We start from the raw sequence: 19,929 nt of genomic DNA, 5'->3' as shown, positions 1-19,929 counted from the left end.
GAATTTTGATTTATTTGACGCGCAAAGGACCAACCACTCGGGTTTTTCAATTAAAAGTTGTAAATTCACCCTGATGAACTATTAAAGGAAACTTATAATTAGGAATTTAGGTGCTAACTTAATCCATACGTAAAATATTACTCTATATCTCTGTGAAGATCGGCAAGACGATGACCGTTTGTTGCTAAAAAAAGTAAGTTGGTACAAAAGTTGACCGGACGTCGTATTATTCGGCATAGAATTTAAACTATAGAAAATAATTATCGGTACACATTTAGAAAAATACTACAAAAGATTGACATTTAAATTGTACGTAAAAAATAGTTCCTACGACAACCGCTAGAGGCGCTGATCATTTTTCATTCAAAAATTATCCTTAAAATCAGAGAAAAGTGTTATTAAACGTTTGACATTTAAATTGTACGTAAAAATTAGTTCCTACGACACCCGCTAGGGGCGTTGATCAGTTTTATTCATTTTTTTTCGATACTTTGCTAATAGTTGGTAGTCGATAGTGGTAAAAAAGCACATTCTTGCATACATTTTCGATAGTTACTCGATATTCAATAGTGTTAGAACATTGCCGTTTTTGTATGCGCTCCGTGCCTAGATTCTTGTTAGATACTTACACATAAGATATCCTTAACCACCGCGAATCTCCCGTTTATCTCCCTAATAGGATGATAATATATAACAAGAAGGTAATATGAATCATAACATTATCTCAAACCGGAGATAATCCTTGTTATTTCACATCAATATGCTAATGCTGGAGTTAAGTATTCAGACTTACACTGTTGGGTAACACTTACATCGGAATAACATTAGAGAATTGACTAAATATCGAAAATGATTAACAAATAGACCAAAATTTCGTCTATAGAGTTTACAAAGGCCATTTGCAAATTTACCCATTAATGTCCCACTGCTGGGCAAGGGTCTCCTCCCACAATGAGGGAGCGGTTAGGCTTTGAGTCCACCACGAAGTGCGAGTTGAGGTACTTTGCATGCGTTCAAGAACTGTTTTAAAAAACTTTCAGGCATGCAAGTGGCATCACGATGTTTTCCTCCACCGTTGGAACAAGTGACAAATATTTCTAACTGGAGGCTGCAGGCGTCTTCGTGAAAACCCTTCCCGTGTAAATCACGATCCCTCGGGCACTGCGAGTTAAAAAGTACTAAGCCTAGGCTACGTGTTATTCTGGGACTTCAGCTACCTACATACCAAACTTATTCATGATCAGTTAAGTAGTATTAGCGTGGAAGGGTAACAAACATACTCAGAACTTTCGCATTTATAATATTAGTAGGATACACACATAACTTCAGAAAGTCATTGGTGTTTTGCCTCGAGTGTGAACGAATTTTTTTTACAGTATATCTAAGTGTCTAAGACAAACGTTTGTAGGTATGTACGGAGCTTTAGGGCCTCAAATTGCTGTGATGAGATCGATAGCTTCAAAGATATTAGCTATGCAAATTTCCTAATGTTTCCGCTGAAATTATAATACTCGTAGTACGTTCGTTGACTTATAAATTATTTAATCAAAGATGATGTGTCGCTATGTTTGATATTTATGATTATACTAGCTATAGATTATACTATAAGAAAATGGGTAAAAAAATACCCGTTTTTTGTAACATTTCTTAAGTGTACTTTGCTACTATTGGCCGTAGCGTGATGATCTTCCTCGAAAAACGGGCTATCTAACAAATGAAATAATTTTTATTAGCGAGTTCATACAAACAAACTATTATATTAGTATAGATTCGACTGTGTTGAGCATAGGTAGTTAAGTAGTATGAGACGGTTAGAGATCTCGCGAAAAAGGTTTCCTGTAACGCAATTCTCTACCACTATTGACTATCAACAACTGGATAGCTATTGAGAAATTTTGTTAACGATATTTAATAATGTTTCACAATTATTTTCAGACAGAAATAAAATTGGAGTACTTTTGCTACGTTTGCTTGCGATTTCATCAAAAATCTGGGGTTTTTTTCCACAATTTCCCGCGATAAATGCCGAACGCCGGTCAGATAGTGAAAATGTCTTTCAAAAAGTAATTGGGGACTTTGACGTCCTTCCAAGAACCGTTTAAGATACTCAGGCATGCAAGGTTTTTCACGACATTTTCCTTCACCGTTATAAGAGATATTTGTTTGTACATAGTGGGCCCGGGAAACATTGGCGATTGAAATGCGGCCGTGAGTTTCTTGCTAGGTTTTCTTTTTTATTCGAAGCTAGTGGTAGATTCAATAATAAATTATTTGATTTCGGTTGTTATAGCCAACCTCGAAATCCAGAACGGTGAAGAAAATCTTGCATGCTTGAAAGTTCTTTTAAAACCCGCTCTCGACCAGTATGGTACAATCAAAGCCTTAATACCTTTTTTCAATGTCTCAGTTTCAAATCCCAGTTTGGGCAAAGTGCTATTGGTTTTTTTTAACTTTTTAAATTAAAATATTTCTCAATTAAGAGTTTGTTAACTTGTATACGGCAATATGCTCTATTACATGGGCCTCATCGCTTACCGGTCGGTAAACGATCGGTGGGTTAAGCAACCCTTGGCGCGGTCATTCCATTGATGGGCGACCGCATAGTGATATTTGAGCTAGGCGTCTCCGTGCTTCGGAGGGCACGTAAAAAGTCGGTCCCGGCTATTGTCTACTTAGATAACAGTCGTTAAGACATGTCAAAGGCCTCTCGGACGGCTTGAACAACTTTGACTTGACTGGGTTGACCACTAACCATACGACAAAGAAACAAACATGGGCCTAAAATTGTAAATAGCGATACCCGGGTGAATTTCATACACTTCTGCTTAAACCTTAATGTACATACATAACAGACGTGATATCTAATATATAAAATTCTCGCGTCACAGTTTTCGTTGCCATACTCCTCCGAAATAGCTTAACCGATTCTCATGAAATTTTGTGAGCATATTGGCTAGGTCTGAGAATCGGCCAACATCTATTTTTCATACACCTAAGTGACACAATTTTCTTTTTTATATGGCAAAGCAACGTTTGCCGGGGCAGCTAGTTATGTATATAAATAAATTATTGCAGTAATTACCTTCCTTACACCGTATTCAATAGGTTTTAAACAAAGAAGTAAACAGTACCTATTCTATTTGTAACACATTCTTATCTTGATAGAGTAATTTACATAAAGTTATGAAGCAATCTGACTTGTAATCTAACTGTTTGCATACAAAATTACATACATACATGAGATAAGTTTTAGGCTTTGCTCACGTGGATGTTTTCACGTGAGAATAGGAATTTAAGATTTCTCTCTCAGTATAGTATTCGGGTTAGCAGTTTTGTAGAAAAAGCGTGACAAATGGACTTTCGTATTATTAGCTTTTTCTTCTTTTCTGATCCACTTCTGGGGTAGGGTCTTTTCCCTAATGGAAGGAGGGGTTGGACCTTGAGTTCACCACGCTGTCGATGTGCGTGAAGAAACTTTGCATGCCCTTAAGAATCAGATGTGTGTTAAAGATCTTTTAGGCATGCAAGGTTTTAGGTTAATAAATTAAAAAATAAAAATAAAATAACACATTAATGTCCCACTGCTGGGCAAGGGTCTCCCGTAATGAGGGAGGGGTCAGGCCTTGAGTCCACCACGCTGGCCAAGTGCGGGTTGGGGACTTATGTTATTACTTACTTAAATTATAAATGTGAAAGACTGTATGTCTGATTCGCTAGACATGCTAAGCACAACATGAAAATATCCAAAAATCCGGGATCATACACAGGCTCTTTTTTCCCATCTATTTATATGCCACCGGAGTTGCCTTCAGTCTAAAAAGTAATCACTATAACATCACGCTTTATAAAGTTACAATGAGGTAGGCAGAGATTACAAAACTAGCTACAATCTCTACACAGCTAGGTACTTATCTTGCATACCTAATTCATTATTTACACCTCTCGTCAGTAATTAATTGCTAAACAAACCTTTAATTTCACAATTTCAGATAACAATCTTGAAGGCATGAAATATCAGCGCAAATGGCTTCACAACAAAAACCTAGATTGACAACAACCGGGACCAAAATTTACGTTTCCTCTGAAGCACGGAGACGCTCTGCTGTAAAACCACTACGCGGCTACCCATCTGAAAAATGTCAGCTTTACAGTTGCTTAACCTATAGATCGTTTACCGACCGGTGAGAGCAACTAGCTATAAGCGCCTTCTGTAATAGGGGATGAGCCTTCAGAGGGCATAATAATATATTCAAATTCCACGTTTTTTCACACCCGAAATTTTCCAACAGAAAACCATTTTTCAACCTAATTATATTTTATTTGACTTGAAAATTTAATACAGGACTGCAAGATCTTATAATTTGCAATGAGTATTAGTAAGACCACCCATGTATATGTATTTTAATTTCATTTTCGAAACGCTAGGTGTCATTATTAAAAAATACAAAAAAAAATAGTTTCTACATAAACTTACCAATAATTAAAATTCCAATTTCGCAAACTCAAACTCCACTGACACCTGTCACATCACATTGCACCATGTTTTTTTAATCCACTGAAGCAACGACAATTTAAATGCGGCCAATATTTACAATAATATAAATACGCACAGAATTCCACTAATCAAACGGTTAGACTTTGTTTTGATAACTAAACGCAATATTTTTGCACATTCAACCATTGTAACGAGAAAATAACCTCGCCACGATGTTATTCGTCCTAAAATCACCCTTTGAGAACATGGCTAGTATTTTTTTATATATATCACATGGAAATTGCGATAAATTTGCGAGAGCGCGCGCGATAACCTCTCCCTTGCAACGCTGCTGGAAAACTGAACGTATTCCAAAGTACGTCCCTATCGCAGCTTTCAACAAATCTATATGCGAAAGTACACAATATATTTGTCTCGTTCTAACCGCAAATTTATTGTATGCGCCCTCTCGCTCACTTATTATCCTGACCGCTAACGTTGGACAAAAATATCGAATTATGCTCTCATTATTTGTAAATTGGAACGCGATTAATTTTTCATGTTTTGTTTTTTTTTTATAACAAGTGACGCCTGTTTGCGCGCGAAAAGTCATTACTCAATTTGATTTGACATTTAATTTATATTAAAATTTATTGAGATGTTTCGCGATACTAGGGATATTAAATATAGATTAATATATGTTTTGGTATAATATTAGATAACTAGTATATCTCACGTGTTTTGCATGAGTCCAAATTATCGTAAATGCGACCTTTGATGATCGTCATCGAAAACATTATTGGGCTTTTCTTTTCAGAAAAATGTATGTAGGTACACTAAAAATAAAATTTGAGATGAATTTGTAATGAAAAATGGAATTTGTTTGCAAGAATCAGAGCAAATGCAATCTTTTACCTCTACCATTGAAATAAGGCATGATTTTATCTACGAAAGTATGTAATATCTATGAAAATATCAGTCACATATTTTTGTCTTTACCAAAATAGATACAGTTCTCGACACGGAAATCAAACCTGCGACTGAGTTAATCCAAACTACCATTCACGTGATGCTTTAACGTACCTACCTATTTTTTTCATCTAGGAATCGAACTCACGACCTTCTCAGCTCTCTCAGCAATAGTAGCATTTTTTCTCCGAGTGGGAATCAAACCTACGAATCCTCAGATCAGCAGTACCAACTACCCTTTTAACCACTACGCCACAGGTATTCTTTATCTAATAGATAGTAGTATTTGGGATAGTTTTATCAGATAGTGATTATACTATGAGCCCCACTTATGATAGTTAATGGCGATCGATTCGAGGTTAAGCAACGTTTGCGAGGTAGGTCAGAGGATGGGTGAGAAATACGAAAATGTTGATACTTCATATTTTTTTTATGTTTGTGGTACAGTGATTAAGGCGTGTGGCCTGGTTGTTACTGAATACGACTATCTCGCAGAGGTCTCAGGTTCAAATCCCGGGTCGTGCCAGAAATTTATGGCCTTGGATTTTCCGTCATACATTTAATAATCGCTATTGGCAGGGATTAGAGGTTCCGATTGGGATTCGAACCAAGTAGATATAGATATTATTTTGGTTACCCAATAGCTATACTTTAAGTCCGTTGTTTGTATGTTTGTTAAAGTACCCGCGACACAATGCGTATTGTTATGGCGATCGTCTAAAAATGAAAGCATTTGTTTACCGTTTACTCATATCCTTACATTTTAAAAGCATGTTAATATATTATTGTTCCAGTATACAAAGATCCCTATCATCCTGCAGTCTTCATAGAAACCATGGTTCAAGATAAATTGGTTATTTACGTTCTAAATAGACCTGCACAGGATATTATTGTAGGCACACCGCATTGATTGAGCTATGACCTAACATTGTGGTTAAAATTGTATTATGTATCGAAAGTTTGTGAGAATGTATGTATGGATGTTTGTAACTCTTTCACGCAAATACTACTGAACCGATTACGATGAAGTTTGGTATATAGGTAGCTGAAGACTCAGAATAACACATAGGCTATTTTTTATCCCGAAGTTTTTGAGGTATCGGGTTTTACATGGGAAGGGTTTCCACGCGGACGAAGTCGCGGGTGGCTTCTAGTCTACCATAGTTTTGCTTTATTATCGGATATTGTTTAATGGGCGATGACCTCATAATTATCGTAAAATCCTTTCAGCCAATAGTCGATTTCCAGTCTCATCGGTTGCAGCTGAATTTTACATGGAGCGACTATCTTTTGGACCTCCACATTCCAGTTACCTGGTTAACAGAATACCTACCTATACCGGTAAGACTGGTTGTCAGACTTTCAAGCTTCTGACTACTGTTAACGACTGTCAAAGATCTTTGAAAATGACAGCTGGGAACCGCAATTTAACGTGCCTTCTTTAAACACGGAAGAATTCAGTATATAGAATATGTATCATTACATAGTACAAAGCAAAGTCGCTTCCCGCGTCTGTCCCTATGTCTGTATGTATGCTTAGATCCTTAAAACTACGCAACGAATTTTGATGCGATTTTTTTACAGATAGGGTGATTCAAAAGGTAGTTTTATGGGCAAAATTTGTAAAGGTTTTTTTGTAAAATAACTGTTTCAACCGGGCGATAATCGGTAGTATAGTAATATAATAACAAATTAACTTCTATTTTGTAGTGAAAACCACGTGTTTACATAATGTCCGTCGCCTTTGAGTCTAGTATATTTATTAGATGTAATGTTTACAACATTAAAGTCACCTGTAGCGTAACCTTTACTTATCAGCCGATGGTTACGATAACCCTAGCTATGGATATATCAGTAACTATGGCGCAGTTTTCAGTATTCGGCTGCTCATCATGACATTTCGGGTTTAGTTCCCTGTTCATGTAATTTGGTCTTTACTTATTTATACTAGAACATTTCTCAATAGAAATACCTACGGAGTTTCGTAACGTGCTCAGTATGTGGCTATAGATTCAACATGGACTAACAATGTAAATGGCGCCCATAGCCAGTTGCGCTCACCGATCGGTAAACGATCTGTGGGTTAAGCAAACCTTGGCGACCGATGGGTGACCGCATAGTAGTATTTGAACTGGGCGTCTCCGTGCTTCGGAGGGCACGTAAAATGTCGGTCCCGGTTGTTGTCAATTAAGATAACAGTCGTTAAGCCACGTCAAAGGCCTTCGGGCGGCTTGAACAACTTTGACACTAGGTTGACCACTAACCATACTATAAGATAAGAAGAAGAATGTAAATGGCGAAAAGTGAGCGTATTTCTTACACCTCTGCCTAGACCTTTGGGTATAAGAGGCATGATATTAAAATTTATTAGATCGAGTGTTTACAACATTAAAGTCACCTGTAGCGTAACCTCTAGTTATCAGCTGATGGTTAAGATAACCTTAGCTATGGATAGATCAGTATAATTAATACCTAAGAACACATCTGTGCTAACATTATAAGAAAGATAAGTTTAGTCGCGCGGTTCCGGTCGCCTAATTTTGTTCCTTATCCCTGCCACTTGGGGGGTTAATGTTTAGGGTCCGTATCCACAGAGTAAAACGGGAACTCTATTAGTAAATCTGAGCTGTCTGTTAGTCTGGCTGGCTGTCTGTCTCGACACCTCCTGCGCATAAGGTTGTAATACCTTTTTTATCGATTTTTTTACTCTATCGTAATTACGGGTATGAGTTAAATAGATCCCTGAAATCAGAATAACATTAATTACTTTTGATCAATGAGTTTTATAAAGGCATATGATCGTATATTTAAAAAGTTACCGCGCATGGTATTTCGAGGTCTCTGATTTCAGGGATCTATTAAACTGATACCCGTAATTACGATAGTCAAAAAAAATGGATTTTCGATAAAAAAAAGACTGCTGCCATGAGTCGATTTTATTATCTGATCAGAATACAGAATTTACCTCATCATTACAAACAAACATACATAATCACGCCTCTTTACCCATAGAGATAGGCCCATAAAGAACGCATCTTGGTACGATCTTTACATACCTTACCTCTTTCACTTTCATTATTACTCTAATATTGGGCTAAATATTACATTCTGCTATTTGCAAAATATTATTATTATATTACACATAATAATATTAAACTAGTTATAAATAATAATAAACGTCATCGCAAGAACCTTGGCGCTGACTCATTATTGACGATAACAAATACGTAGATATTCTCATCTGAAGTGCAATATTAATATCTCAGAGATAATGTGCACTTCGAATATGTAGTTAATTTATATTTTAGCGTTGATTGAATTTGACTAATTAGTTTAAGTTTTACCTAGGTAGGATATAGAGTAATTAATCTTTGCTATAGTCCAACAACTTTGTACAGAGCCAGCTGTCGGAGGTATATTATAATCTCAAAATGCTTTTTTTTTAACAATTCTCTGTAATTTCCGTTAATTATAAAGAATTTGAGTGGAATGTATAAATTATTTAGAAGATCAAAAATATTATAGAAATATTTCGAATGATAACTTTTGTGTTTGTCCATCGAATAATCCAACAACTTACTCTGCCGTCGTAATCGTAAATGCAGTACTTGCAATTTCGCGGTTTCGAGAAAAACGCGGTTAAATGATTTCTTGTTATCTCTAGTCGTCTGGAAATCAAACGTATATTTTATTACTATGCATTATATATTTTAATATCAAATATTTAATTTTGGTTTAGGTTATTTATAAAGTTGACTACTGCATTTCAACCTTGTGTTACTAATGGATATTATAGTCTATCACAAAGTGAAATGCAGTATTTGTGCTTATTACTGCATTCATGTCTAGCAAATACTTTTTACTGCATTTTGTGTTAGTCAAAGGAATAGTAAAGTCAAAATAAATACTATTATATACATGCAGTACAAAATATTTTAGACCCTTGAATTTAGGATAGTGTGTAAAAATAAAAAAAATAAAATTCGAATACTTTTATTTAGAGACCTTCACAAGGTCTAGTAGGCTTTTAATCATATAAACTTATAAAACAATCAACATTCATATAATCAACGTTATGCTTCAAACGGGACTGCTGCTCCCGATTACAAACAAAAACAAATAGGGATCTCAGCTCCCACCTAAAAACTAAAACAATAAAGAACTTAGAGCTAATAATGGCACTTTGTAAGTCTTAAAATGTATTAATTTAAATGCAAGTTCAGTCTTTACTCATCACAATCATCTACATCTAAAATATTAACTAGATCAATTGAATTGTCATTGGTATGCAAGTTTTGCCAAAATGGTAGTCTATTTTCTGGAATAACTCTAGTGAGCGTTGAAATAATTGCAGATTTTCTAGCTTCAGTGATACTTGAATTTTGTATGGGATCGGGAATTGAATGAGACTTTATGTGTTTCATTTTTAGGAACCCTATTTCTCGGAGTTCACCATCATGTTCGGTCTTTACAAATAAATTAAAATTATTCCTACGCACCTCGATACTAACAATATCTTTCAAATATATCCGATTTGTGCTCTTTTTCAATTTATGCTGCGATGAATGATCAATATACTTGTAAAAATCAGTAACTTCCATAGGTTTCACTGTTACTTTTCCGGAATTAGCTAACTGAATGCAATCAATGAAGTCTGAGAAATCGCAAACTTTTTTTGCTCTTTTTAATTGTTGTTCAACCTGGTGGTGAAAGTTATCGGCTGACATAAAAGTATGTCCTGATTCAAGATATTTAATGGTAATCGTGTTGGCACATATCAAAGACCTGTTAATTATCTGAATAAGAAAACTAATACTACGTTTATTCCTATGATAAAAACATTACTGCATTTTAAATTAGTATTTCGAGTATTATTACTGCATTTTATCCTAGTTCATGTTCATTACTGCATTTATATTAACAAGTAGCGAACAAATTCATGCAAATACTGCATTATTAACTAGTTTTTCATTGATTTCTAAGTATTTTTTTCATTTATTTTTTTACTCAATAGTAAGATACGTGTCTTAAAACGTCATTTCGATAAAAATATCAATTTTGCAAAAATGTCGATTACTGCATTCTTTATTACGACGGCAGTACTGTGAACGGATTTTTAAATATTTTCTTGTTCAAAAGTTAATTACCGCTAATTAGTCCCCATTGATACTAAAGAACAAATTTTTGTCAAGTAATATTAAATAACTTCGATGCGCACACGGACAGAGTGCAGTAATCAAGCGTATTTCTCAAAAACTTTTCCTCGTATCTTCACAAAGAACGTTAAAATCTATAAAAAGTTTATATTTAACGGCCTACTATCAACATGAGTTGAATCTCATTGAGCTTTACATTAACTGCGCTATATTTAACTACTAACGCAAGCGACTAGCGAGTTTATCTATAAGTAAAAGTTAAATTTAGACGCCTTGTAGTCTAGTAGTGTACGATTGCTGATCAAAAAGTATCGGGTTTGATTCCCGAATCGAGCGAAGTGCTGTAAGGCTTTCGTTATTTATTTGAAAACTAGCTGAATCGGCAAAAGTGGTTTTGCCATACAAATAAAAAAATGGTGTCGTGTCACTAAGGGGTATGAAAAATAGATATTGGCCAATTCTCAGACCTACTCAATATGCTCACAAAATTTCATGAAAATCGGTCAAGCCGTTACGGAGGAGTAAAGTAAATAACATTGTGACATGGAAATTTTATTAAGATATTTCGCAATAAAAAAATAATAGGGCGAGCCTATTATTTTTTTATTGAGATTACATGGGAGTAACATTGTAACACCCTATTAATGGGAGTAACATTGTAAATAGAGAAACACGGGTGCATTTCAAACACCTTTGCCTACACCTTCGGGTATACCGGCTCGCAGTTATGTAAAAAGTTAGCTTAATATTGTACGTTTGGTTTGTTTACGATAGATTTGGTGAGTAACCGAGTTATCGTAGTTAACACCTCAGCTTATTTAATTAAGAATAAACACTTTATTCTGTAATGTAATGACAGCAGTGCAAGGCAACAGATTGATAAAAGAAACGAAAGAAAAATACTTAATTAAATACAGTTTTGTATGATGCGAAAACTGCCAAGTGGCTCACAGTTAACGATTTTTGAAATACGCGTTTTTTAAAACTTAGTATTAAAATTTACTTAAAGAATATAGGTACATTTATTCAAGTACTATACTTAAATTATTTTTAATATAAGTCTATGTCTAACGCAATTGAAGCTAATTTTAATGCAAAAATAATCTGTCTATTGCTCTGATATCATAGTAGTTAAGACCAAACTAAATCAATTGAGAATTCAATTCTAAATTATAAATAACTACATAATATATAACTAGTTAGGTAACATAGCTGGTATGGAAAACCAAACATAGGTACTCATTACATGGAATTAGCCTCAAAAACACAATATAAAATTACTAACAATCAGAACACCACTTAAAACAAAGGCGTAATTTTTCAAAAACCTTAATAAAACAACATCTCATTTAATTTCCAACCCGTTTATTTTATTCTAACACAAAAGGTTTTTGTAAAGCATTGTTTCAGTTTATTAGCTCATCATTCACGGCTCAATTATAAATAATTAACTGGCAACATTCTTGGTTGGTCCGTGTTTATGAATATTTTGTTAGGAAATGTTTAAAAAGGCTTGTTTTCTCGTAATTAAATTAATTTTGAGGGAAAACTCTTTTTAAAGTTTGTGAAGGTTGTATGAAATATCTTCTTTGGCAGTACCTACCTATTCAGATTTTGGTTTGAATAAATAACTAGAGTATGCTTTGAGTCTGCGGTCGGTAGGTGGGTTTGATTCCCCGATCAAGCAAGGCAAAGTTATTGAAGCGTATTTGGTTTTTAGTTTGCTTGATGGTTTGAACTCTCTTGTAAGACACACATGAATACTATGTTTGGTTCCCAATTTAGGAAAAAGGATTCCTGTATAATGAAAATTGGTTCTGAAGTTTGAAAATCCAAATCCAAATCCAAGAGACTAACAATCATGACATTACGATCGATTCCCGATTCGGTTAGAGTTCTAAATTGTTGTCTCGTTTCTATTCCTGCAGGAAAATTTTCTGTAGTAGCATATGTACAGATGCGGCAAAGCTTGATTACATTCTGGTTATATTATTATTATATGCTTGCCCCCCTAATATGAGACGAAAATAATTAACTATTTATAAGACATGGTAGGTATCTACATAAAAAAGGAAATTAATTAAAGACTTCAATAACCTAAATACGCATTCGTAATCCAAGAATTGAGTACGAATGACACACTACGGTACATTTTGTGCAAACAGCTGAATTTTGTAAACCGCTGCCATATGGCGGGAAATCACAGAGATGGACTTGGAACGCGCCCAGTTTAGTGAAAAAAAAAACATTTTGACAGAGGACGATTTGTCAAATAATATTTATTTGGTCGTTCGGGAGTAAAATAATATTTATTTTTATTGATGAGAGAGACAATATTTTTGGGGCTTGAGAAAACAGTAACAGTTGCAGAAATAGGAAATGCTGAAATGTTATTGTGATTTCAGAGTTTCTTTGTATGCCGATAATAGAATCATAATTTATTCGACAAGGGTATGAAAAGTTATCAGCCAAAAAAATAACTATTAAAATTTCGTCATACGGAAATCGAACACGTAAAGATTTCGGTAGCATGATGAGATGCACTTTAATGTTAAGAACTATAATAAACATACTAGATTTTTTCCGGCGATGGATATAATTATTGATGGTGCGATTCGGAACCTTTTCTACGTCATTTCAAGAGCTTAATAGTTCTATTAGACGCCGCTAGATGTCGTTATTATAAATTATTCAATATCTCACCATTATATCTTTATTACATTACTATTTATAGTTATTCAGTACGGAATGGCAGTATAATTTCTTATCTCTCACCAAATCACTCCCTGCCCACACTCAACGTCACAAAATGGCCGTCACAGGTCAGGCAACGTCATTAACTCGAATTTACGACAAACACACGCTTTATTGTACGACTGATAGCTTAATAAACATTTTTATTTATTTTCATTGTCGATAAGCGCGTTAAAGGATGTTAAAATGCGTTTATGGCCGTTTTTACGGCTGTTGAAAAAAGCTTTTTCCGTGTCATTGATTGACTTGACGTAGGTTTATTTTTAAGTAGGTGATTTCGTCATCGCTTCTTTTTATATGCGAACTATTGGGAACAGGTGTTTTCGTAATGTAGGAGAGGCCATGTCTTGCTATTTTGCTTACCACTGCGCTCGTTGTAATAAAATATTGATGAAATTTAATTAAGACATAAACTTGGCTTTTGATAATGTAAATAGCACAATGCCTAAAGAACTTGTAAATTATACATACTTACTACACCCATAGGTACTCTAGTATAAGTAGGTAAGTATAATTTTTAGAAAAAAGGCGCGAAGGTCTGTATAATTTCAGTTTTCTACTCTGTAGCCGTAATGCCTGTAATAAAACATTTACATTACGGATTCTGATTACATCAAGAGACTTAGCAAGTAAAGTCTCGTCATATAGTTTGGCCAACCTTTATTGTTATTGTCTTGCTGACCATTTGAAGGACGGCTCCCATTCTATGATAAATAGGGTGAGATAAAATGAACCGTCCAACTGGTTGTTAAACAAATTGCCATACTTATTCACCGTCATTTGGTTAGATTACGTTTCTTTCTTTTAACCTCAGACGTAAAATACGTTACAATTTGTACACTATTTATATATTTAAATCAAGAGAAAGAATATAAATGATTTTATTTTCGTAATTAATATACGTAATTTGTCACTGATTTACATGATTGTCATAGCTAGGTCACAGCACTATTGATTATTGCGTTCTACATACAGTGAGGCGAGAGAATGTTTACACCCAACGCATGTTTTTATATCGGTCTCTTTCACACACGCTGAACAAAATATATGTCTATCTTGCTGTCAGAGTTTAAAGTTTGGAACTTTTGACAACAAATGTCAAATAAAAAATATAAATACGATAGCGCGGTAATATCCTCATGTTGTTTAAATTCACTTATTCGTTATTATAAGATAAGAAAAAGTATATTATTTTGTAGTCGGAACCGAATAACTAAAGTAAAAAGTGTTTATTTCTAAAATATCATTCCATAGTTGTGTGCTTCCATATTATTTTGTATTTTTTTTTTCTTATTAAAATCATGTCGGCAAAATCTACATTGAATTTAATAGCCGCTGCTTGTGAGAATATGGGTATTGGAGCTAATGGATCGCTGCCATGGCGTCTGAAGTAAGAACAAGTGTATTCTTATTGATCTTATAAGTCAATTATTATGTTAATTTTTTGTCTTGTGGTACCTAGAACAAAACACTGTTTGTATCACCCTTACTTTCTAAGTTTCATTATCAATGTATTTCTTAGGTGTCTATAACTTGTCTAAACCCCTCTTCTGAAAAACCTAATTGTAAGGTGGAAATTCCTTTCAGGGAGGCAATATAATACTTTCTGAATATGATATTCTCAATATAACTTTTAAAATTGATGTTGTTTGCCTAAAACTTTTAAGAGAGGTCATTCACAATCCTCACTTGTACTCCTGGCAGTGTGCTGGTTCTCTGTGTTCTGATAAGATTTGAATTCTGATTCATATCAAATAATATTAATTATTGAGATAGGAATGGCTTATATTCCAGTTACTAGGCCAGAAAGGTCATCACTTAGCACCAAATTGTAAATTAACTCATATATATGTACTTTCCAGAAAAGAAATGGCATACTTCACAACAATGACGTCTAAGGTTAAGGACCCTACTAAACTGAACGCGGTGATCATGGGCCGCAAGACATGGGACTCAATACCTGATAAATACAAACCACTGAGCGACAGACTAAATATTGTGCTTACACATAACGTTGATAGTGTAAAGGAAAAGGTTTGTATGAGTTTTAATTTTTTTTTTTAATCTTGTAACCAATGCTGTGAAACTGAGTTAATAGTCATGTCTTGACAATTAATTAAATTTATGCATCCCTACAGCCCATAAGTTTCCAATCTTTTATGGACTTGCAAACCTTTTACGAGGAAAAGTAAATTCCATAACTTAATAGCTATACCATTTTTTTTATTTGGTAACATTTGTCATTGGACTAACAACTAAATTCAATTCAATTTAAAAAGACAACCCCTGCACTAAGAATTTCTGTTGTGTCGCGGGAACTTTTACAAACATACAAACAATGGACATAAAGTACAACCAAACCCGAAACAATCATTTGTGGATCGCACAAATAATTGTTCCGTGTGGGAATTGAACCCACGACCTCCCGACGCAACGGAGTGGCGACCTAAACCACTAAGGGTACAATCATGATGCAACTAGTCACTTTTTCAAGATGTCAGGGCATTAGGTACTTGACATACTTTCATCATTCATAATGAATGGATCATTAAATTGTTAATAGTTTTTTAATTATAATATTGCACATTAATTGCATTTTTTAAGTTCTATGAGTATTTCATAATAATTTCTTTAAAGTCATTTAAATATATTTAATTGTGCAGTCAATCAGAACAATAGCTTAGATTCCCACACAGAACAAAAATATTTATCATCAACAAAATTTAATATTGATTTTTACTCTATGTATATTTAACCCACGGTTTCTGAGGTACGTTTAGGCAGAGGTAATATCTATTTAATAGCGTTTAAGCTTATATAAACACTAACTGACCCGCGCAACTTCGCTTGCGTCACTTATGAGAATAGTTCAAAATTATCCCCATTTTTGTAACATTTTTGTTGCTACTCCGCTCCTAGTGACCGTAGCGTGATGTTATGTAGCCGATAGCCTTCCTCGATAAATGGGCTATCTAACACTGAAAGAATTTTTCAAATCGGACCACTAGTTTCTGAGATTAGCGCGTTCAAACAAACAAACAAACAAACTCTTCAGCTTTATAATATTAGTATAGATTAGTATAGATGACAGTTTAAATAGATAAACTACCGCTAAATGTGCCTCAGAAACCATTCATAAGTCTTGCAAGACAATATTAGCTTGCTGCTTTACTTACTAATCAAAATGTCATAATAATTGTATCTTTAAAATTGCAGGCACCAAAAGAAGTAGTGGTAGTCCCAAGTATAGATGAAGCCATCACACACATAGAGGGGAGAGATGATGTTGAGTCTACGTGGGTTATAGGAGGCTCTTCTATATATGAGGTAATATCATTATTGTAATACTCATAGTTCATATAACAGCTCAACAACAGTTGGGTGAGTATAATGTAGACTTATTATAGTCCAAGTTTGACCATCAGGTCCAAAAAAAATTGTGTTCCTGTGTGAAAATTTGGTCATTCTTCTATCTATGAAGTATATCTAGTAGGTATCTTTTTAATAATTGTGTGTATAAATGGTAAACTAGCGCTCATGTATTTGAGATCATCCAAGCCAAATACTTGTTTGATTTATTTTTCTTTGGCTTCAATTGGGTACCATGTCATGGTTATACTTTCTACTTAAAGAGGTTTACCACCTTCATGACAAGAAGAATAAAAGATATGTATTATTAGATTATATCTATACTTACTAATATTATAAAGCTGAAGAGTTTGTTTGTTTGTTTCAACGCGCTAATCTCAGGAACTACTGGACCGATTTGAAAAATTCTTTCAGTGTTAGATAGCCCATTTATCGAGGAAGGCTATAGGCCATATATCATCACGCTACGATCAATAAGAGCAGAGTACGAGTAAAAAATGTTACAAAAACGGGGAAAATTTTGACGCATTCTCTCTTATGTGACGCAAGCGAAGTTGCGCGGGTCAGCTAGTGTTATATAAATTTATACAAAAAACCTAGTGGATTTTGGACCTTCTATTATCAGGTTAAAAATTCTTGAATGAATTTATCATCTGTCTTATCACTAAGAATTCGCTACCAGATGACCAAGTTATTGTAAAAATATATAAAAATTTCGTGTTGGTATGCCCCTATCAGTTCCATGACCCCTGAAGCCCCTAACTCTAAATATTGCAAGATAATAATAACAAATTATAATTATTGTGTAATTAATTTCGTCACCTCTTATCTGAAGTTAACATGGAGATGACATAGTTAATTCTTTTAAATGATAATGTCAGTCAAGTCTGTAGTAAATATTTTATTATGAATGTTTGATAAATGACTTATTTATTAAGTCTCGTTGTTTTTATAAGCTAATGCACTGCACCTTTTTAAAAGACTATCCAATGACGGCTTTACGTTAGTCTATTTCAAATAGAAAAAAATACCTTTGTTTTTCATAACATATCAATATCAAATAAATATTTGAGGTGTAATGTAATTTTTTTAAGTTTATAGAAAAATATTAACACTTTTGCTATGGCTTTGTAGCTCTTGTTAATATAAAACTACTGAATTCTAAAATCTCCAATCTGAGTAAAAATTATTAAAGTTGCTTAACTTTTTCAATCATGCCCAGTTATTTCGTTTTATTTCAAATCATAAGCATATTTTGAATATATTCAGCTTTTCATATCCAACTGCAAAGTGAAGCTCTCTCTTAGAATGCCACTCCCCTCTGTCGCTACGTGCTTCTGACCTAGGAACGCATGTATACCGTCCTGCTAACTTCATCTAGTCTTAAAAAATTACTTTATTGGTATACTATTTCTTTTCTGTTCCTGAAAAATTACTTTATTGGGATACTATTTATTTTCTGTTTTTCCAGGCAGCAATGGCCCACCCGAACTGCGGCAAGATCTATCTAACAGAGATACAGAAATCTTTCGACTGCGACACATTCTTCCCCCACATAGATAAGCAGCAGTTCCAGGTGGTGGACGAGGAGGCGATACCCTCCGAGCGACAGACCGAGGGAGACATCACTTACTACTTCAGAGTCTATAGGAAACTGTAAATAATAATATACTGTTGAACAATACTTGCTGAATAATATACTGTTAGACTATATTTTGTGTTTTATTTTGATGCGAAAAGTATGTCAGTATGATTTTGAAGGGATTACACATACCAGTGATGCGTAGTTACAATTAAAATAACTCGGTTTTTAGTTTAAAAGGTAATGTAAAACAAAATATTTTTACGAACAACGCCATCTCTTGGGTGATACTGAAGTAATTTGAGTCGAACTAACGCCATCTATTGAGCTCTAGTATGCACCAAAATATGTATAACTTGATTAATAATCACATACTTCTAAGGCCCAGCGCAGACAGACCGGAATAATCCTCGCGCGGTCTCGAGCATTTTCTTTACGGCTCGCGGATGCTCGAGCATGCTCGCGACTGCTCGAGCCTGCGCGAGGAAAACTTTCTAGGTTACCATTCTTCATTAAACAGGCCAGTTTTCGTGAAAATTCGTCAACGATGGTAGACTGGGCTATGATTATAATTGCTCTTTTGACTGAAGAAGAATAAAAATGACGTTCTCTCTCTTTAAACTCAGTAACAACATTGAAATTTTTCGTACGATGCTCGCGCGTCCTCGAGTATGCGCGGGGATACCCGCGCATCCTCTAGGACGCGCGAGCATTTTTTGTCAGGTTCAAGCAATTATGCACTTTATTTTAATTAATTTAAAGTTGATTTTCAAGTGCGTTAAAAAAATCCTCTCCGCTGCGCTCCTCTTGGTCTGCGCTGACCCTAATAAATTCGTTCGATTGTAATACATTCTGCCCGCACATAGACAAGCAGCAGTTCCAGGTGGTGGACGAGGAGGCGATACCCTCCGAGCGACAGACCGAGGGAGACATCACTTACTACTTCAGAGTATATAGGAAACTGTGAATATTATATAAAAAATAAATAATATACTGTTAAACTATGTTATGTGTTTTATTTTGAGGTGAAACGTATGTCAGTATGATTTTTGAAGTATTATAGACACCAGTGTTACGTAGCTATAGTTAAAATAAATGTTACTAATTGAAAGGCTAACGAAATAAAAATTACGAACAACGCCATCTCTTGGGCGATACTGTAGTCATTTGAGTGGAACTAACGCCATCTGTTGACTTCAAGTGCATACCAAAATATATTGATAAATGACTCGCTTTGAAATCACAGGTATATAATAATATGATATTCCTAATAGTTCAAGATATACTTGTTATAAATTTCGTTCGACTGCGATACATTCTTCCCTCACATAGACAAGCAGCAGTTCCAGGTGGTGGACGAGGAGGCGATACCCTCCGAGCGACAGACCGAGGGAGACATCACTTACTACTTCAGAGTTTATAGGAAACTGTGAATATTATATTAAAGAATAATAAAGTACTGTTAAACTACGTAAAAATACTGTTGGAAAAGATTTTGTGTTTTATTTTGAGGTGATAAGTATGTCAGTATGATTTTAGAGGGATTTATATATACTAGTATTATGTAGTTATATTTAAAATAACTCGCTTTTCAGTTTAAAAGGTAATTTAAAACGAAGTATTTT

At 34.5% G+C, this 19,929-nt stretch overlaps 2 protein-coding genes across 2 annotated transcripts in view; one reads left to right on the top strand and one right to left on the bottom strand.

Moving 5' to 3' along the window:
- The window catches only part of Dgk (diacyl glycerol kinase 1), a 114,119-nt gene extending 109,307 nt beyond the window's left edge, over window positions 1-4,812 (bottom strand). Inside the window, exon 1 of the mRNA XM_076132120.1 lies at window positions 4,475-4,812. The gene's annotated coding sequence lies outside the window, so the exon portion shown is untranslated. The remainder of the gene's footprint in view (window positions 1-4,474) is intronic.
- A 9,627-nt stretch (window positions 4,813-14,439) lies between these two features.
- On the top strand, window positions 14,440-18,435 carry Dhfr (dihydrofolate reductase). Its single transcript, XM_076132140.1, has 4 exons — window positions 14,440-14,743; window positions 15,216-15,387; window positions 16,570-16,680; window positions 18,194-18,435. Exons 1-4 carry the CDS (start codon window positions 14,655-14,657, stop codon window positions 18,380-18,382), a joined length of 561 nt encoding a protein of 186 aa, XP_075988255.1. The 5' UTR covers window positions 14,440-14,654; the 3' UTR covers window positions 18,383-18,435.
- Window positions 18,436-19,929: the final 1,494 nt, after the last annotated feature.

Source organism: Anticarsia gemmatalis, chromosome 27 (genome assembly GCF_050436995.1).
Source record: "Anticarsia gemmatalis isolate Benzon Research Colony breed Stoneville strain chromosome 27, ilAntGemm2 primary, whole genome shotgun sequence".
Taxonomy (NCBI): domain Eukaryota; kingdom Metazoa; phylum Arthropoda; class Insecta; order Lepidoptera; family Erebidae; genus Anticarsia; species Anticarsia gemmatalis.
Note: the sequence above shows the minus strand (reverse complement) of the source record. Positions and strands in the feature narration are given on the sequence as shown.

Coding starts and splice junctions, on each gene's coding strand:
- Dhfr (XM_076132140.1), top strand. CDS start 14,655: ATGTCGGCAAAATCTACATTGAATTTAATAGCCGCTGCTTGTGAGAAT. Junction 14,744..15,215: donor TCGCTGCCATGGCGTCTGAA/GTAAGAACAAGT, acceptor TGTACTTTCCAG/AAAAGAAATGGCATACTTCA. Junction 15,388..16,569: donor TTGATAGTGTAAAGGAAAAG/GTTTGTATGAGT, acceptor TTAAAATTGCAG/GCACCAAAAGAAGTAGTGGT.